This window comes from Diadema antillarum, unplaced genomic scaffold (assembly GCF_040938485.1).
Source record: "Diadema antillarum isolate AM-2024a unplaced genomic scaffold, OU_Dant_1.0 seq00001533_RagTag, whole genome shotgun sequence".
Classification (NCBI taxonomy): Eukaryota; Metazoa; Echinodermata; class Echinoidea; order Diadematoida; family Diadematidae; genus Diadema; species Diadema antillarum.
In genome coordinates, this window is record NW_027272265.1 from 504,453 (window position 1) to 521,732 (window position 17,280).

A 17,280-nucleotide genomic window follows, 5' to 3' on the forward strand; every position below is an offset into this window, starting at 1 on the left:
TTTAAACAGGTGTAGGAGTCCACTGTATTCATATCTAGGAGCCGTAAGTCCTGTAATTCCCAAAAAAGAAACTGAAACAAGAATTGGAAAAACAAAAACAAAAACAAATGATACCGACGTATTGAGAAATTACTAGTTAACCACATTTAAAATTATTAATGTTAAAATAACATTTATAAAGGGAGGTGTCTTCCCACCTCCCTGATATACATCAACTCCATGATTTGCAGTTTTACATGTTTGTTGATATCTGTTCAAATACAGCATTCAGGGGCGGATCCAGGAATTCCGTGAAGAGGGGGCGCATTTACGAAAATAAAGGGGGGGGGGGGCGCACGCACCCCTCCCCCCATTTTTTTCTTTTTATTTCTTTTGTTTCAACAAAAAATAAAGGGGGGGCGTGCGCCGGTTGCGGTCCTCCCTAGATCCGCCCCTGGCATTGCCTTTGAAGATAGCCCTGCCTCCAATGCTACCCAAGAAATGCTACAATTCCTGTAATATATATGTGACCGTGCACCTCAAAACGAACAAAGTCGCACACACTGATTTTGCGCGAGGACTGAAAATAATGTGAAATGGGTCAACCTAGCCGAACTTGACTTTTTCATATTTTCTGAAAGAGCGGGTCTTCTTTTACATTATGCTAAAATTTGGTATCATAAAACGGGCAGGTAAGTGTGTTTTTTAGCAGTTTACCTTGAACATTTTTGGTAGAAAAGTGAGATTAGGTGTGTCTTTAGAATCCCTTTTTCATTTCTGAAAAACCTTGTCCACACTCTTCACTTTCAACTCTAATAACTTTTGAAAGGATAATGCAACCACTTTGAAAGTTGGCATTAATCATGGACAGAATGTGTCAATGAGGCATGCTTAATTTCAGTTTAATCTAATAATCCCTTCATTGTTGTTACTCTGGTGGTTTACTTCCTGTTTTTTGTCGCATTCATCGCACAGCCAGCACGGTTTGGTAAAGATTAAGCGCTTGAATAGACATTGTACTTCAGAGCCTCTTTTCTCAGTTCACACTTTTCCTGAGTTTGTGCTTTGTTTCCAATATTTAGATAGGTTAGGAGAGCCCATTTGATTTGAGTTATACATCATTTTAAAGCTTAAAGTCTGTTCTTTCAGAATATGGTCTTAACTAAAAATTCATGTCTGGCGACTTTTTGTTTGTTTTGAGGTGCAGGGTCACATATATATACAGGTATAGGCTTGCAGACACAAGACATGGAAGAGTGAGGCAGCGACAGTTATAAAGCATGTATTCTTTTTAATATTACAAAATTTGAATCTCAATCTTCTTTCATGTACATACAGTATAACATATTATGTCTTATGAAACAATGCACAACACAATACATAGAGGGTCAAGACGAAACACACATACACACACACACAAAAAAAGAACAGTGAAATTATGATCCACATAACCAAGAACATGGTGGGGAAATATCTCATTCTCAACCTGTTCAAGTGGAGTTGTACTTCCACAGATTTTTAATACAATGCCCTTTCTCTAACGCTTGGTGACCTGTTTGTCATATTATCAAAACTTTGGTATACATGTATAAGGATCTGAAGAACATCTGAAAAACAAAGAAACTTTGAAATTTGGGATAAGTAAACTTACTCTAAAGAATGTGTTCATGCAAAAGTAGGAGTCCTCATAGTTAGCTCTAAAAGAACAAGTACACAAATAAATCTAAGTACACTCTTTTTTTCATTTTGAATTTTTTTTATTTTTTTTATTGTGAACACCTTGCACATGGCATCCACTATGGCGAACCATGAATTTATCAAGACTATGAGCCATGAATAGATTCTTATATCTCCATGCATCCCAACTGTCGGAGAGCATGAAGGTCACCAAGCTCCATCATAATGGAGGAGGGACCCCAGCAGCAACGTATGGAGAAAAGATGTGGTAACACTGTGGTGTGATGGGACGGTGATTGGGACTCTTCTCATTGGAATCCTTCCCAGTTCTATTCAGCCTTCTATGGACAGCGGTCACCACATCTAACGTAGCCTTTAGCCAACGCAGTCTGGATTTGTATCTCTTTTGTGTCTGAATTGAGACTAATTGCGATTAAACAATGATCACATCCGCAGGTTCCGCATGGCTCATGCCATAGATCACTGCTGCAAATGCCGTCTCATGTCGGCACACTTAGTCTACATTCAAGGCAGCAGAGGCCTTATCCAAAGACAACATCCAAAGCGCACCAAACGTGTACCTTGCAATGTAGGGTTACAATAGTGGCAGGGCCCTCTGATGGGAGAGTAATGCCATACCAACAAGGCAACCCTTGGCAAATCTGGCAATCCTCATGATCTTTATCATCACAGAGTGTGTTCTGCTGTTCATTGATCACTTCCAGCACACGTAGATGTTGACATCCTTCTCTATGAGTTCATCAAGTTGTCTGTGGCTCATACCGGTCCGGCAGCAGATCTCATCATAGTTCAACCGGCCCTGCATATACCTAGAAACAGAGAACAATTGCAGAACATAGAGTACTTTGTACATTGGGCGGGGCTCTTACAGTTGTCATGACAGCTTTGATTATATTTACACCTCTGTATCAAATTACATTTTCGGTTCTGCACTGACTAGAAATGCATCTTTGTTTTAAATCCTGAAGCATGGAAGACCAGAGGGCCATGGATTGTGATTTTTTTTCAATCTGCATTGAATTTTATATCTGATAAAATTGTACCATTAATAGATCATTCACACTTTTATAATAGACTGCATTTTGAGATTCAGCAGCATTGCAAAGAGGAGTAATTATGAACATACCGATTAGTCTATTAGGAGCTATAGTATTAGTAAGAACCAATGTCTGAATGACCTTTCAGGTTTTTCAAATTAGTTGTGACAGTAGGTGTATGGAAGTTGTGCACCTGCTTGTAAAGACCAAAACAAAACAAATCCCTATTGTGTCACAATGGCTTTTCTGTTGGACTGAGGCACATGGCTACACATGAGTGAGCTTGCTAATCTACAAATAGGTCAAGTTTGGATTAATCACTAAATGCAGATGAAAATGCATGGCAGGTTCAGCAAAGTGCCTAGATACACTTAAAGGGCTGAAGGGGTCAATTAACAAGGCCCGTTGGGTGATAGATATGACCTGCACAAAGAAAGTGAAGTTTCACATCTCAGAACATTTTATCTAACTTGCCCCTTCAGCTCACCTGTCTAGATTTCTTCCTGTGCCGAAGGATTCGGCACCCTGCAGCTTGACCGGAAACTTGTGAAGCCTGCGAATCAGCCCCCTGACGACACCAAACTGGATCAGATGTCTGCAGAAAATATCATAGCACAAAAGCCTCTTTATACATATTCAAGCTCCTTGAATAAATGCATTGTTGAGGTCTGTCATGAATGCGGATGAAACGGTAAAGAACATAAACTTGATGCAATTGATAGCACATAGACACCAAAAACAATAGTAATGATGACAACAATGCAATTCCGTTAACCCTGTACTGTACTTTGATAGCAGACTGACAAGGGTGTGAGAGTGGTTTTTTTTTCTAATTCCCAACAAACAGAGACTACCTAAATCCCCCTTTACCTCTACTGTGCCAACATGCCTTCATGTTGGACTGAGGCACATTGCTACCTCTGATGAATGGGCTTGCTATTCAACAACTAGCTTAAGTTTGAGAGAATTCCTGAACTCTGATGAAAAAGCTTGTCAATTTGAAGAGAAAGTACCACAGCACATAGAGGGTTAACATCATTTATCACTGTCTATTCACATGTGTATTCTTTGAATGTGCACTCATGATAACTGCTAGGAAAGAACTCCATTTTCCCATGCCAAAGGCAAACTAACCCTGTTACAGCTTTGCAATATAATTTGTTGTTGTTATTACAATCATTTAGTATGTTTGTGTATAGTACAAGTGAGTGCTACAAAAGTAGTATGTGACTGCAACAGGTCTTCATGGCAAATATACAGCCACAGTAGACATTCAGGCATTGCCATTCTCACCATACAATCCTCACTTGTTGCATTTGCTGACATGCTCACTAAATTGATTCATACACTCTTTCTCGAGGATAGACTCTCATAGATCGTTCATCAACAATCCGACGTTATCAAAGAAAGAAGTCAAACATCTCCTTTTCAAAGTCACTTCCCAATAATCTCTCATCTTCAAATCCATGTAATGAAACTGGGCATGCAACCAAATGCAAGCAAAACGGTTTCTTGATGTCTACAGCCTACCCTACATTGCTAGGCAGAGAGTCATTCTTTTTTTAGAAGGGTCTTTCTCAGATTGTTGTTGCAAAAATATAAAAAACCTTTCAAGAGCGCAATATGCTGTAGCAAACAATCCCAACAAAGCTTTGATGACATTACCGTTCACATATATTGAGAGCTCTAGGGTTGTGTCGCATGCATAGATCCCTGACGGTCATCCCAGGACACAGTGAGCTGTAGAGCAGTACAACTGACCTCAGAGTAGGGGGACTACAGCCTGTGAAACAATGTTAAATTGATGACAGTGTTTCTTTTAGATCTCATGAATGTGTTGAAGGTCAAGGACGAAGTATGATGGCCACCTTTGCATGAGTGATGCTATCGATTTCAAGAATCAAGTTGATCTAGTGCAGGAAAGGAAAAGTATACGCTACAACGATATCAGCAAACAAACTGACAATGCAGCATGTTGGTGTAAATAATATTTTTTCAATTAAGCATATTACTGAGCAGTGATTTTTTTTTTTTTTTTTGGGGGGGGGGGGGGGGGGAATAGTTCAATCAAAAATTTATATGGAATGCCTTGAAGCATTTAGATCACTTTTACCCTTTATGTGCCAATGCCCTTGGCTTTAACTTGCAAAGCTCACTCGATTAATTCCCCTAAAACTTCAGAGTGCATTTGTATATGAATGGAGTAAACAAAATATCGATATTTACATAACAAAGCCATTTTCTAGCTGTGTAATGATGTACTCGTTCAGCAATAGAAAATACTTTCGCATCATACAAATGTTGAACATGTGTAATGGTGCCAAACTAGGCATGAAAAATTTGTTTACTAATTCAACAGAATACTGAGCTCTAAATAGCAAATCAGTGAATTTATCTGGTGTCACACTGCTATGGCTGAGCAAGTTCAAGAGATTGGCAGATTTTCATTACTTTTCTACATCACATCTACTTTGTCTTCGTACCTGCTAGTGTGACATACTCGATGCACTCTTTTTGAAGCTTCTCATCCTCCATGAGTGTGTTGATGGTTGGTTGTACCATGTACACATTGGAGTACTGTGAAGAAAAAAAAAATAGATAGAAACATAATGGATGATTGTTTTCATTACAATTACAGGAAGGAAGTGAATGTTGGTGTGATATCATTCGACAAAAACAGAGCAGCTGAAGTTCAAAAAGATAAGAATATATCTGCTATTTGACAAAAATCTCCAAGCAAATCTCTTGTACAGACATCTATAAAAAATTAATCTTTATCAAAGGAAAGATAAAACCTGCATTGACTAGGGAAAAATTATCTACAATACATGTACCACGATGAGATCATCTTATCTTATACCTCTGTCTTACATCCCATGCAACTTCGACTAGACTCGACTCGACACGATCGGATCCGCGGATCGAGTACAGTACTCATTTAAGTTAAACACAATCATGAACAAACATATAAACATTGCAGCTGCCAGAGAAACATCTGAAAATCTTCACAGCTGATTATCTGTAACCAGGCCGTTGCCATGGTAGCTGGCACTTCTGAAACTTGTCAATATTGAAAGCATGCTCTAAAGTAGTCCTTAGACCAAGACACAAAAGATCTCACCTGAAATATTGGGACGATGGAAATGACACCATAGTATCTGATGGAGAAAAAGAATGTCTCATGAGTCATAGTAACACACCTTGGAATGATTTGAATGATCTTTTGCGTGCGTTTTCTTCTTCTTTGAAAGGTCGTTGATAACTTTTACTTCTAGGGGAAAATTAAGTGATTTCCAACCACAGAGATGATATACAGGACATTTGTGATGCAAGAGGCAAAATTTTCACTGAAAGATTATCAAAATATCAGTCCACACAGGTAATCAGCTAAAATAAAAACAAAAACAAAATGTACATAACTATACACAGTTCCTATCACGTCGAATTCCCCCCCCCCCCCCCCCCACTTTACATCACAGACACACCCACACATCACACAATGTGCACAACTATGGCAGCTGTAGAGGAGGACAATTCCACATAACTATTGATATACTGTAAAAGTGGATATTTTCGCGCGACTAATTTTTCGCGCTTGGCCCGGTGAGAAGAGTTTCACGTGTTTTTAATAGCAGGCGGAATCAAGACATCACACACAGGAACATATGGCAAGCAAAAATATTCGCATGCTTTTATTTTCGCACCAGTTTTTGGTTGCGCGACATGTGCGAAAATTACAACACCGTGAAGATTTCAACTTTTACAGTACTTGACATCATCATTGACCTATCTATCATTGCATTACTCCACTACCAGCTGATACTCACAAGAGATTCTGGAGGCAGATTTTCACCAAATTCAAATCTACATCTGCTTCTACAGCAATGCGTTGGACATGGTTGACTCCGTCAATATAAGGCAAGATCTTGAAAGGGAGAAACAAGCAAAGAATAAATAACTAGAAATGTCGCTTTGGCGACTGGTATGCCTCCGCCATCATGCATGATTTCCCAATAGGTCTAGATAGTACATGTGGACAATGTGTGATTACATTTTCACAAAATTGGCAAAATATTGAAATGACAAGTTTGTCACAAATGTGTTGAATGTTCACCTTCCTTGACCTAGGTTTAATTGGATGAATAGGAGAGCATGTATCTAGGGATTTAAGGACTTTAACTCGACTTTGACCCATTCATACATTTAGGCATTGAGTAATTTTCAAGTTAAGGTACAGGTGTGGAGAAAAGGTGCAATTTCTGAATTGAATAGTAAATTGTTACCATTTTCATCTGGCCCTTGACCCTAAAATTCATAAGATAATCACTTTCAGGTAGAACATGCATAATATGTACTAAGTTTCAAGATAACTTGAGCCACTTCCGAGACATGGAGGAAAAAGTTAGTTCAGCACTTTCACTTGATCTTTAACCTTTTGACCTTTGAGGCAAAAAAAGAAGAAAAAAAAAACTTTCCATAGAATTTCTATTAGGTTACACATGTATGCATACACCAAGTGTAAAAAAAAAAAAATAACCCTGCTGGCATTGCATGATAGGAGGGAAATAGTAAAATTTTGAAGTGTTGCACTCGACCTTTGACCCCTGACCTTTGACCCCATGAACCCTACATTCTCTAGATAATCACTTCCAGTCAGTACATGTATATACTATGTTCCATGAAGATACCTTGAACAATTTTCCAAGGTACGGAGAAAAAAAAGAAGTTTTAATATTTTTACTTGACCTTTTGGCCTTTGACCTCATGACCCAAACTTTCACCAGAGAATCTTAATTGGGTAATACATGTATACACTAAGTTTCAAGAAAATATATTCAGGCATTCAATAGATATGGTGGAAATAGTGAAATTTTATGTATTTGACCCTGATCTTTTGACCTTTGACCTTTGACCTCATCACCGAAACTTTCACCAGAGAATCTTAATTGGGTAATACATGTATACACTAAGTTTCAAGAAAGTATCTTCGGGCATTCAATAGATATGGTGGAAATAGTGAAATTTTATGTATGTGACCCTGACCTTTTGACCTTTGACCTTTGACCTCATGACCCAAACTTTCACCAGAGAATCTTAAACTTTCACCAGAGAATCTTAATTGGGTAATACATGTATACACCAAGTTTCAAGAAAGTATCTTCGGGCATTCAATAGTTATGGTGGAAATAGTGAAATTTTATGTATGTGACCCTGACCTTTTGACCTTTGACCTCATGACCCAAACTTTCACCAGAGAATCTTAATTGGGTAATACATGTATACACTAAGTTTCAAGAAAACATCTTCAGGCATTCAATAGATATGGTGGAAATAGTGAAATTTTATGTATTTGACCTTGACCTTTTGACCTTTGACCTTGAGCATGTGCACCCAAAAGTTGATAGGCACAACTTCACCCCCTAATACACATACATGCCAAGTTTCATTAGGATACCTCAACAGGTTTTGATAGTTACCTTGTCCACAAAATTCATTACGGACGGACCGACGGACGGACGGACGGACGGACGGACGGACGGAAGGACGGACGGACGGACAACCCGAAAACATAATGCCTCCGGCACCACTTCGTGGCGGAGGCATAAAAACTTTATGCAGGCTTTCAAGTGACCCTACTTTTCCTACTTTTTCTTTCATTTTCACCCTTGGCCCTACTTTTCCTACTTTTTTTGCTGAAAATCCTACTTTTTTGGGTTGAAGCTCCACAAAAAAAAAAAAAGTGTGCAAGGCTACTTCAATAGTTGCTATTCAGAAATGATGAGTAACATTATAGTTTCCGAATTTTACTGAAGGAAAGCCTATTCAGCATGAAAGAGGGATATCACAGAGTAATCAATCACAAGACTGCTGCCAGCCTCAGCTTTTGCTCCTGTGCAGATGTGATGGATCTCACTGATGTTGCAGCCTAGGACTTGGAGTTGTGCTCAACCAGCTTTCATCATCACTGAAAATTACCAGGTAAGCTTGCCATACACTTGAAAATGAAATTTGGCATGTGACTCCTAATGAAGAAAACTGAGGGAACAAATGCTGCCTACAGCCAGTTTTACAGGATGTAGAGTTCAAGCATATAAACTACATATTTTAGCAACAGAAGTACAGTAGGATCATCTCATTATGCCTCGGGGCAAAACACACTTTCAGCCGTCCTGGTTGGAGAAGACAGACATTGCAGAACACAAAATAGGAGAGTGGTGCTGTAAAGATGAGTTTTCTCCCTACAAAGCCTTCTGTTTCCTCTGTCAAAAGTCAGTTCAGTATGGCAATACAGGCCTCAGGCAGATTCTTAACCATGCTGAAGGCAAGAAGTACAGTGACTTTTGTTAGCAAGAGCTAAATTTGGGGAAACACAAAAACATTTTGTGACAGTGAGCAAAAAAAAAGTATCTCCAGAACAGAGCAGCAGTGGAATGTTTGGACTACAGCCTAGTCAAGTAGAGAGAGTGTCTACTGCAGAAATACTCTGGGCTCTTAAAGTTGCCCAAAGCAACTGCAGCTACTCTTCTTGTGATGGCACACCTGAACTTTTCAGGAGAACGTTTCCACGAGACACATCGGAACACTTCACGATGAGCCGGACAAAGGTCTCCTACCTGCTTTCAGATGGACTTGGGCCATACTGCAGAAAAGAGATGTGCAACTCCATACGTGAGGCAAATATTCCCTTCACACTGCAGTACGATGAAACCGGCAACTCTCAAAACCGAAAGCAGTGTGACATTCTGATCAGATACTCGTCATCAGACCTGAATCAAATCTGTGTGAGATTCTTGAAAGCTCTCTGGTTTGGTCATGCCCCTGCAAAAGCTGTTGCTGAAGCCATTTTAGGTGTTCTCTCTGAAGAAGGATTCCAATTGCCATTGAGTCAACTCGTCAGCCTCGGTTCTGATGGACCTAACGTCAATAAAGCTGTCTGGAATATTGTGAATGAGCACATGAAGGATTCAGGGTTGCTAGGGCTTCTGCCATTCATACCATGCAACCTACACGTCATTCATAATGCATTCCGACAGGGCTTGAATGTGTTAGGTGAGGACGCAGAACGACTCGTTCTGGATCTTTTCTACTACCTGAAAGCTTCTCTATGCCGCAAAGAAGACTTTATTGAAACTCAACTTGGTCTTGGCCTGGATGAAGAGACGTTCATCAGGCATGTACAGTCTAGATGGCTTACCCTCATCCCAGCAGTGAAGTGAGTCACAGACAGAATGACAGCGGTCAATCAGTACTTCTTCAAAGATCTGCCAAAGATTGCAAAGGAAACAAGACAGAAAGGGCCTTGGAAGGGAATGAGAGGTACAAACGCATCTGTCGTAAATTGAGAGATCCAACAGTGAGGGTCCAGCTTGCCTTTCTTGAGAGTCTTGAGCAAATATTCAACCGTTTCCTGACTCTCTTTCAAAGGGAGGTACCACTCATCCACATATTTCATGATCAGCTGTCAGAACTAGTACGTTCTTTGATGCTGCGCTTTCTCAACGCAGAAGCAGTGGGAGACAGAAGAGGCAAGAAACTGCTTTCTGTAGACATCTGCAAGCAAGAGAACCAGCTGCCAGATCAGATGCTTGTACTTGGTGAGTCCACTCGAGCAGCACTGGGAAGGATGAAGCCAGAGCAGCAGAAAGTGCCAGTGACAAACATGAGAAAGTTCTACCAGACTGTCACAAAGTACGTTGTCACGAAGCTTCCTCTTGGTAATGAGATCCTGGAATCTCTACATCCCCTTCTGCAGAAGACTGAACATGGGGTGTGTGCTATCGAACACACTGCCAAAAAGATGCCACAAATCATCAGGGAAGAAGAAATCAGCCTACTGACAGATGAGTGGAAACTCTACCAGGCGCAGGACATTCCAAAGAGCTGGCACAGCAAGACCGACTCAGAGGAGTATGTTCGCATAGATCACTACTGGAAGAAAGTGCTTGATCAAAAGAACTGCATAGGATCACCACAATATGTAGTCCTTCCTAAACTGGTGAAAGCATCCCTTTGCCTGGCCCACGGCAATGCTTCAGTAGAGCGTTCTCTGTCAGAAAACAAGAGAGCTGTCACAAGTGAACGGACTTTGCTTTCGGATGATTCCATTAACGCACTTAGGACAACCAAAGATGCTGTCAGAGTCATCGGACATGGTCAAGCCCATGCTATGCCAATCACTGCAGGCTTGATACATTCCCAAAAATCGGCGTACAGTGCATACAGCGTCAGAATGAAAGAAGAGAAAGAAAAGAAAATCAAAGATCAAAAACTGAAAGACCAAAAAGAAAAAGAAGCCAAAGAACAAATGGAAGCCATCCAGTCTCTGGAAAGTAACAAAAGGAAGCTTGAAGACAGAGAAAGATCTCTCAGCCAAGAACACGAGAAATATCGTGAGGAGCTGAAGGTAGCTGAAGGGTTGTACAGTGAAGTGAACACAAGGCTACAGAAAGCTTTGATTGACAAAGACATGAAAGAGATGAGTGTTGCCCAAGGGTTGTTTGAGGTGGCAATCAATACAATGGAGTGTGCTCGAAGCAAAATGGAAAAAGTTCTAAAAGAAAAACAAGAACTGGATGAAAACGCAGAAAGATCATGGATGCGTATTCAACAAAACTTGCCAAATTTGTCAAAAGTCGAAAAGGAGAAATGTTTGATTTACAGATCTCACAAGAAGTGAAATCAACAGTAATTACTGAGCCATCTTGAATGAGAAAGGCTAATAGGAGAGCAGAAACCTCTTTATGGACAATCTTGAAAGTTGATTACTTCTTATATCTTGCCAAGTATTGTTTAAGAGGTTGAATTTTATAGGTAAGACATAAATCACCTTGAAGAGCTTAGAAGAAAGTAGGAAATGAAAGAACCTCATGGAAAACAACAAATACAATATTTCAATATTATCTAAAGATTGACTGAAGTTTAAACCATGAGACATAGGAGTCAACATCCTCAAGTCAACTACAGAACCACCAAGAATGTAAAAAGAAGTGCACTGCAGCATACCTGGAAAAAAAAATCAGGAAAGATAATGAATGAATATTCCACAAATCATTGCAAGTGTATGAATGTTTCAAGGTAAACAGCCAAGGACAGTTTGTTACGTTTGGAGGAAACAAATTGCAGAGAAATTAGAAGCCAACAGAAATTTCAGCGATGATGTCTTGTTATTCCACAGATCTTGCAAACTTCAGTTGATGAGGCTGAACATCTTCTAATCAACCAGCTAGTTTGACTAAGATAGTGAAAATAGTGGAGCAGAAATCTCTTAATGAAAGTGTTTAAAATCTGATGGATTATTTGATGTGACGTACTCAAATATTGAACCATTTAACAGAGTCCTTGTAACATGTGAGAAAGAAAAACTTCCTCAAAAAAAAAAAGTGAATGGATGGATGTGTGTTTCAAAATATATAATGTCAACACACAAAACTATGAGTTGAAGGTGAGAATCAAAAGAACAATGGAGAGTCTCAAAATTGAAAGGTCAGTAAAGGCAAAGACACTGCATTTAAGAGAGAGAAAAAAGTAGGAACTGCATGGCAAATTTTACCGATCTTCTCGAGTTTATCTGCCCTCAAACTGCCAAAAGAGTTTGTTAATTGGAATTTGCTGAGAATTCAGAGAAGCCAGCAAGGACTTGAATGATGATGACTGTTTATTTCCCACATTCTGGCAAAGGTAGTTTATAAAATTGACTAGCTGAAATAATGAGCTCGGATAGATATCTGGGGAAATGAAAAGCAGAATCTCAATCATGTAAAATTTCAAAGGCTGATGCATATAATATTTTCACAATTTGAGGAATTTGATTATGAGAATACTGAACGAGCTTAAAAGAGCCTGCAAAAAAAAAAAATGCCAAAAAAAAAAAAAAAAATGGCTGTATGTGTATTCGACAAAAAGGGTCATGACGAGCTGAAAAGAAGTTGAATGCAAAAAATTATTGTCTTTCTCCAGTGAATTTGGGAAAAAATGCAAACAGAAGAAAGCCATTAAAATGTACAGAATGATACTTTTCTACAACTTTCTAAACTTTCTAAAGGTGAAATCTCTCTCTCCTGCCTACAAGTGTACATTACCTGCTGTGTGGTGAGGTCCCACTGCAAGTTGTCATACGTGTCCTTGTCTGTGAGGAACATGGGGACGTGGTGCTCCAATACAGGCTGCGGCTCCTTGGTCGGGGGCACAATCTTCAAGTGGATGGTGTTAGACTCATCTGTAAGATGAAGAATTCCATGGTAACGTAACAACACCTCAGAGGGACTGCTACAGACGGGAGGATAGGTGAGTAGACAGTAGGGGAGGAGTACACTCTTTTGCTGTCTTACTCAATACTGAGCTGAACTTTGATGGTGAGGAATGCACGAAAAAGAGAACAGATGAGTACAAACTTGAAAAGAAAGGGGTATCTATCTGGAAGCTGGAAGGAGCACTAATGTGGGAGTTTATGTAAAAACACAGGTGTTCAATATTTGCACAGAAAAGAAAGGGCTATTAAGTTTCAAAAGAATAATAACATCAAACCACATTTTCTAAACACTTACAATATTAGAACAGCTTCGGAACAAAAGAGTTGAAGCACATGGAGCAATAGTAAAAACAGACTTACTCAAATTACCCTGCTGAACTTATGATTGTATCAAGTTTTTTTTGTGTGGTGTTGGTTTGTTTGTTTGTTTTTTTGGAGAAAATATGATTGAGAATTTTTCAGTTTTGTTAAAGAAAACATGCAGATAGACTGACTGACTACTAGAAAAGAACATGCTTCACACATCTTAGGACCAGGGATTTGAAAATATGATAATAGTAAAAAAAATAAAACACGCAATTCAAGCTATATGGGTGAAAAACTTACTTATTGGCACAGAGCACTTTCCATACTCATTGAGATTGGTGAGCAGCTTTTCAAGAACGTCAGGGACTCTGGCTTTTGTTTCCTCAGTGGAAAGGAAGGCACATTCCAGCTGAGAAATAGATAATAATAAGATATGGAGTATGAACACCCAGCTGTAGAGACTGCTCAAGGTGGAAGAACCAGAACATGTCCCATTCAAAGATGCCAGTTCAGTACAGCATCGGAAATGTTTCTCTGCCATGTGCCATATTTTGCACAGAGTCTGATGATAATGACGGTGCCTGATGAAGTGGGTTTAAATCAATACTAACCTGACCCCATTAATATTGAAAACTAAAAACAATGAAAACTAGGAAAGCACTCTGAGAGCGCAGACCTCCGCCAAGCATGAAGCTTATTTCCACCACTACACTGATCTTGTTCTTCCATAGAGATGTCATAGGTACACACCACATCGGTGCTAACAGTCGCCAGATTTCCAAATATAGAAGCCTTTGTTATGTCATAAGCCTTCAGCTGCATGGCGCGCCTCACCCCAGCAGAAACTAGAGCACGCACTTTAGTGCGCGCAGGCAAACCTCAAATACCCGCAGCCTGAACTCCCAAGTTCATTGACCCTACCTGCCAAACCATCAAAAATCCTTCATAAATTCCCCCAAAATTCTCGGATCATTACCAAAAGTTAATCGTTTGTTACTTGTGTCATTCTCAACCTTTCCTGCACGTTTCATTCCAATCCGTTAACTACTTTTTGAGTTATTTTACACACGGACAAACTAACTAACGAACGAACACACAAACCAACGGTAACGAAAACATAACCTCCTCACTTGGCGGAAGTAATGAATGATTCTCAGGTTACTTTAATGACTTGTATTTATGCAGTTCCTTGGGAAATAATACAGGTCCTGCCGGGTTGACACAATTCTCAAAGCAAGGAAACACTGTAGTTACCTCCAGGGTGACAAAGTAGCCGGATAACTTTTTGACGAGGGTTTCATATGGTGCTGTATCTGATCCAGGTTCCAGCACAAAGCAGATGTTGAAGAGGTACTCATTCCTGGCGTACTTGTGATCCCGTATACAACTTGGCCAACCGATCACTTTGCCTTGCTTCACATTGCTATATGAAGACAGATCAGAAACAGATTTTTTTTCTTTTTTAATGTGAAACTGATACAGTTGTACCTGTAGATTTCCAAAGAAAACTATTCTCTTTCCTCCGATTTGAAAGAATGCACATCTCAGTTTTGGAAGCCCGCCAAATGAATAAGAACACTTACAAAATGACTTTGGTTTATTAAAAAATACCTACCAAGCACTTCTTCATATGTGTTCTTGTTAAGCATATAATAATCATCTAGGAACTGAGATGGAATTTTGACTAGTCTGCCAAGACACTGCAGTCCCTTTCTTTTCCGCAAGTTTGCAGCTTGTAAAAACTAGTATATTAGGTTTGAAGGAAACCAAATAAAACAAAATGAATCAAGACCAAATGAGGCATGACTTCTAATCACAGACCATAAATGGTAAATTTTTTAGAAGTTAAAAAATAGATCATAATTACTTCACGCAAAGATGTCAAGAAGATGCACTGTATCATTGTTTTTCACTTTCATCAACAGAAAATCCTCCATATAAGAAAATACTCTAAATACTGGTTATATGTCTCTGGGCATTATATACTTACACAGTTATCAATTTATCTTGCAGTTCTGGTTTGGGGATGACATAAACAGAAAGGATGTCGAAAAGTTCTCTCGATATGCAGTCTTCAGGAACCTGGATATGCATGAAAGAGGAGAAAACTGGCCATAAAAGAAGAAACTTGCGCAAGACTTAAGTGGTTCGGAATGTAATTTGATAATCCACATTAAATTCATCAAAAGTTTTGCTTGAATCTCCATTTTGCTCCCCAGTATTGATCTATGTGGCCATGTACACAGCGTTTGAGCACTTTCTATACGATGGTACTGCACATACTGCATTATCTCGGGCTATTAAAAAAAGAATAGTCTAGTCTCAACTCATACTCTAGTTACATGTAACTCCTCCTAACAAATGTTTATGATGAGTTTCATGATTCTAAATTCCGAGTACTAGGCTTTGTTGGGTTCAAATAATGGAACAGCATTCCAGTGAGTGAAAATCACTTTGATGTGTCTGAGCAGAAAATGCTGCCATGATCATTCACACAGCCGTTCTTGGGGAATGAACAAATTAATCAAAATCAAGATGAGGTGGATATCTCAACTCTTATTTGGGGGGGGGGGGTCCATTTTTAATGCACTGCTAGCCATCTTCCACCTGCAACTGACTACCTCAGTTCTGGAGTCTTTGTTTGCAGTAGCCAGAGTAAGAAGAATAATTACCTGATACGTTATCTTTGGTCCTGCCTGTGGGTGGAATTCACTGAAGAAAATGCACTGGAGTCTCCCGACAGCAGCCATGTTATATAAAGCCACGGGCCTGCATTGGCCACAAGAAAATCAAAATATATAAAATTTAGCTTCGTTAGAAGACAAAATGCTTACAACGTTTTATTCATTAAACAGACTAGGAAAATGGATCTTGAATTTGATGGAAGTCAGACAGTAGAATTCCCACTGCACTAGTGTGGTCATACATGATGATGCGACTCCTGTTATAACGAAATCCTCGGACCTTGGGGTTGGCATTTTTCTCTTTTTTCATTGGCATTATATCAAAACTTTGTTATAGCCAAACAGGTAGACTGGTAGAAAGTTCTAAAGTGTAAATCACATAGATTTCAGATCTAAAGTCGTAAAGATATATCTGTAGTGACTAGAACTAGAAGTTAGAGGTGTCTAAATTATAAATTTGGGACCCGATTTAAAATTTTACTTTGTTGTAATGAGCATTGCCTTTGTTTATAACCCTGTTTGTACGGGAGTGCATTCACTGTTGTCTGTATTATAACTGGTAAATATTAAATCAAATGTTCACGTAGTAGAACTACAACATTTTAACCACGTTCGACGTTGGTAGATTCTCTATGGTCTAAAGATCTAACGTTAACGCTAGATCTAAACAAAAACGAAGCAAAAGCAAACCAAACCAAACAACTCACTGTCATGCCAATCACACCTGTCTAGCCCACTTAAAGTTACAAATCTACTGACTGCAGATCTAACGTTACACCTAGAATCTAGAGTTCTGTATTATCATCTAGAACCCAGATTTTCAGTGTAAACCTAGAACCATAGATCTACCTCTAGAATCTAGACCTAATTTAAACTTAAATCCAACTGTCAATTTACTTACACATTTCTCGATACATGGGACCGAAGAGCAGATGGGATATAATATGTCGTACACACAGCTTTAGTAAATTATGTAAACTAGGTAACTGAATAAGACAACAAATAAACAAAGGAAATGATCAATGAAACATGCATACCCAGGCCTGGGATGTGCTAAGAACAAGTTTGTCCAAGGTGTAAAAATAACACTAACAGCACAAGCAGTTGTAATTCGCAGAAACACACAGGATAGTCCGCCAACTTGCACTGTGACAGCTACAGTGCAGTGGCACTGCCACAATCCACCAGCAATTCGTTCCGCGATCCCGTGCGACTTCGACTAGACTCAACTCGACACGATCGGATACGCGGATCGAGTACAGTCCTATAGTATTCATCGCCCGTTATCCAGTCGTTCGTTGAATCAACGCAGAAAGGAGTGGGCCCC

At 39.4% G+C, this 17,280-nt stretch overlaps 1 protein-coding gene across 1 annotated transcript; it reads right to left on the minus strand.

Moving 5' to 3' along the window:
- Positions 1-2,363: 2,363 nt before the first annotated feature.
- On the minus strand, positions 2,364-17,074 carry LOC139710427 (GATOR1 complex protein NPRL2-like). The gene is made up of 12 exons (XM_071622343.1): positions 16,991-17,074; positions 15,942-16,038; positions 15,260-15,351; positions 14,524-14,692; positions 13,570-13,678; positions 12,794-12,930; positions 6,542-6,639; positions 5,836-5,872; positions 5,198-5,291; positions 4,380-4,497; positions 3,202-3,309; positions 2,364-2,486 (listed from the first exon to the last, which is right to left on the minus strand). Exons 2-12 carry the CDS (start codon positions 16,017-16,019, stop codon positions 2,372-2,374), a joined length of 1,155 nt encoding a protein of 384 aa, XP_071478444.1. The 5' UTR covers positions 16,020-16,038; positions 16,991-17,074; the 3' UTR covers positions 2,364-2,371.
- Positions 17,075-17,280: the final 206 nt, after the last annotated feature.

Excerpts from the sequence above, each read along its gene's own strand:
- LOC139710427 (XM_071622343.1), bottom strand. The coding sequence starts at position 16,019 with ATGGCTGCTGTCGGGAGACTCCAGTGCATTTTCTTCAGTGAATTCCAC. Across the intron at positions 14,693-15,259 it reads CAAGATAAATTGATAACTGT|CAATGTGAAGCAAGGCAAAG; the intron begins GTAAGTATATAA and ends GTCTTCATATAG. Across the intron at positions 13,679-14,523 it reads GCTACTTTGTCACCCTGGAG|CTGGAATGTGCCTTCCTTTC; the intron begins GTAACTACAGTG and ends TCTATTTCTCAG.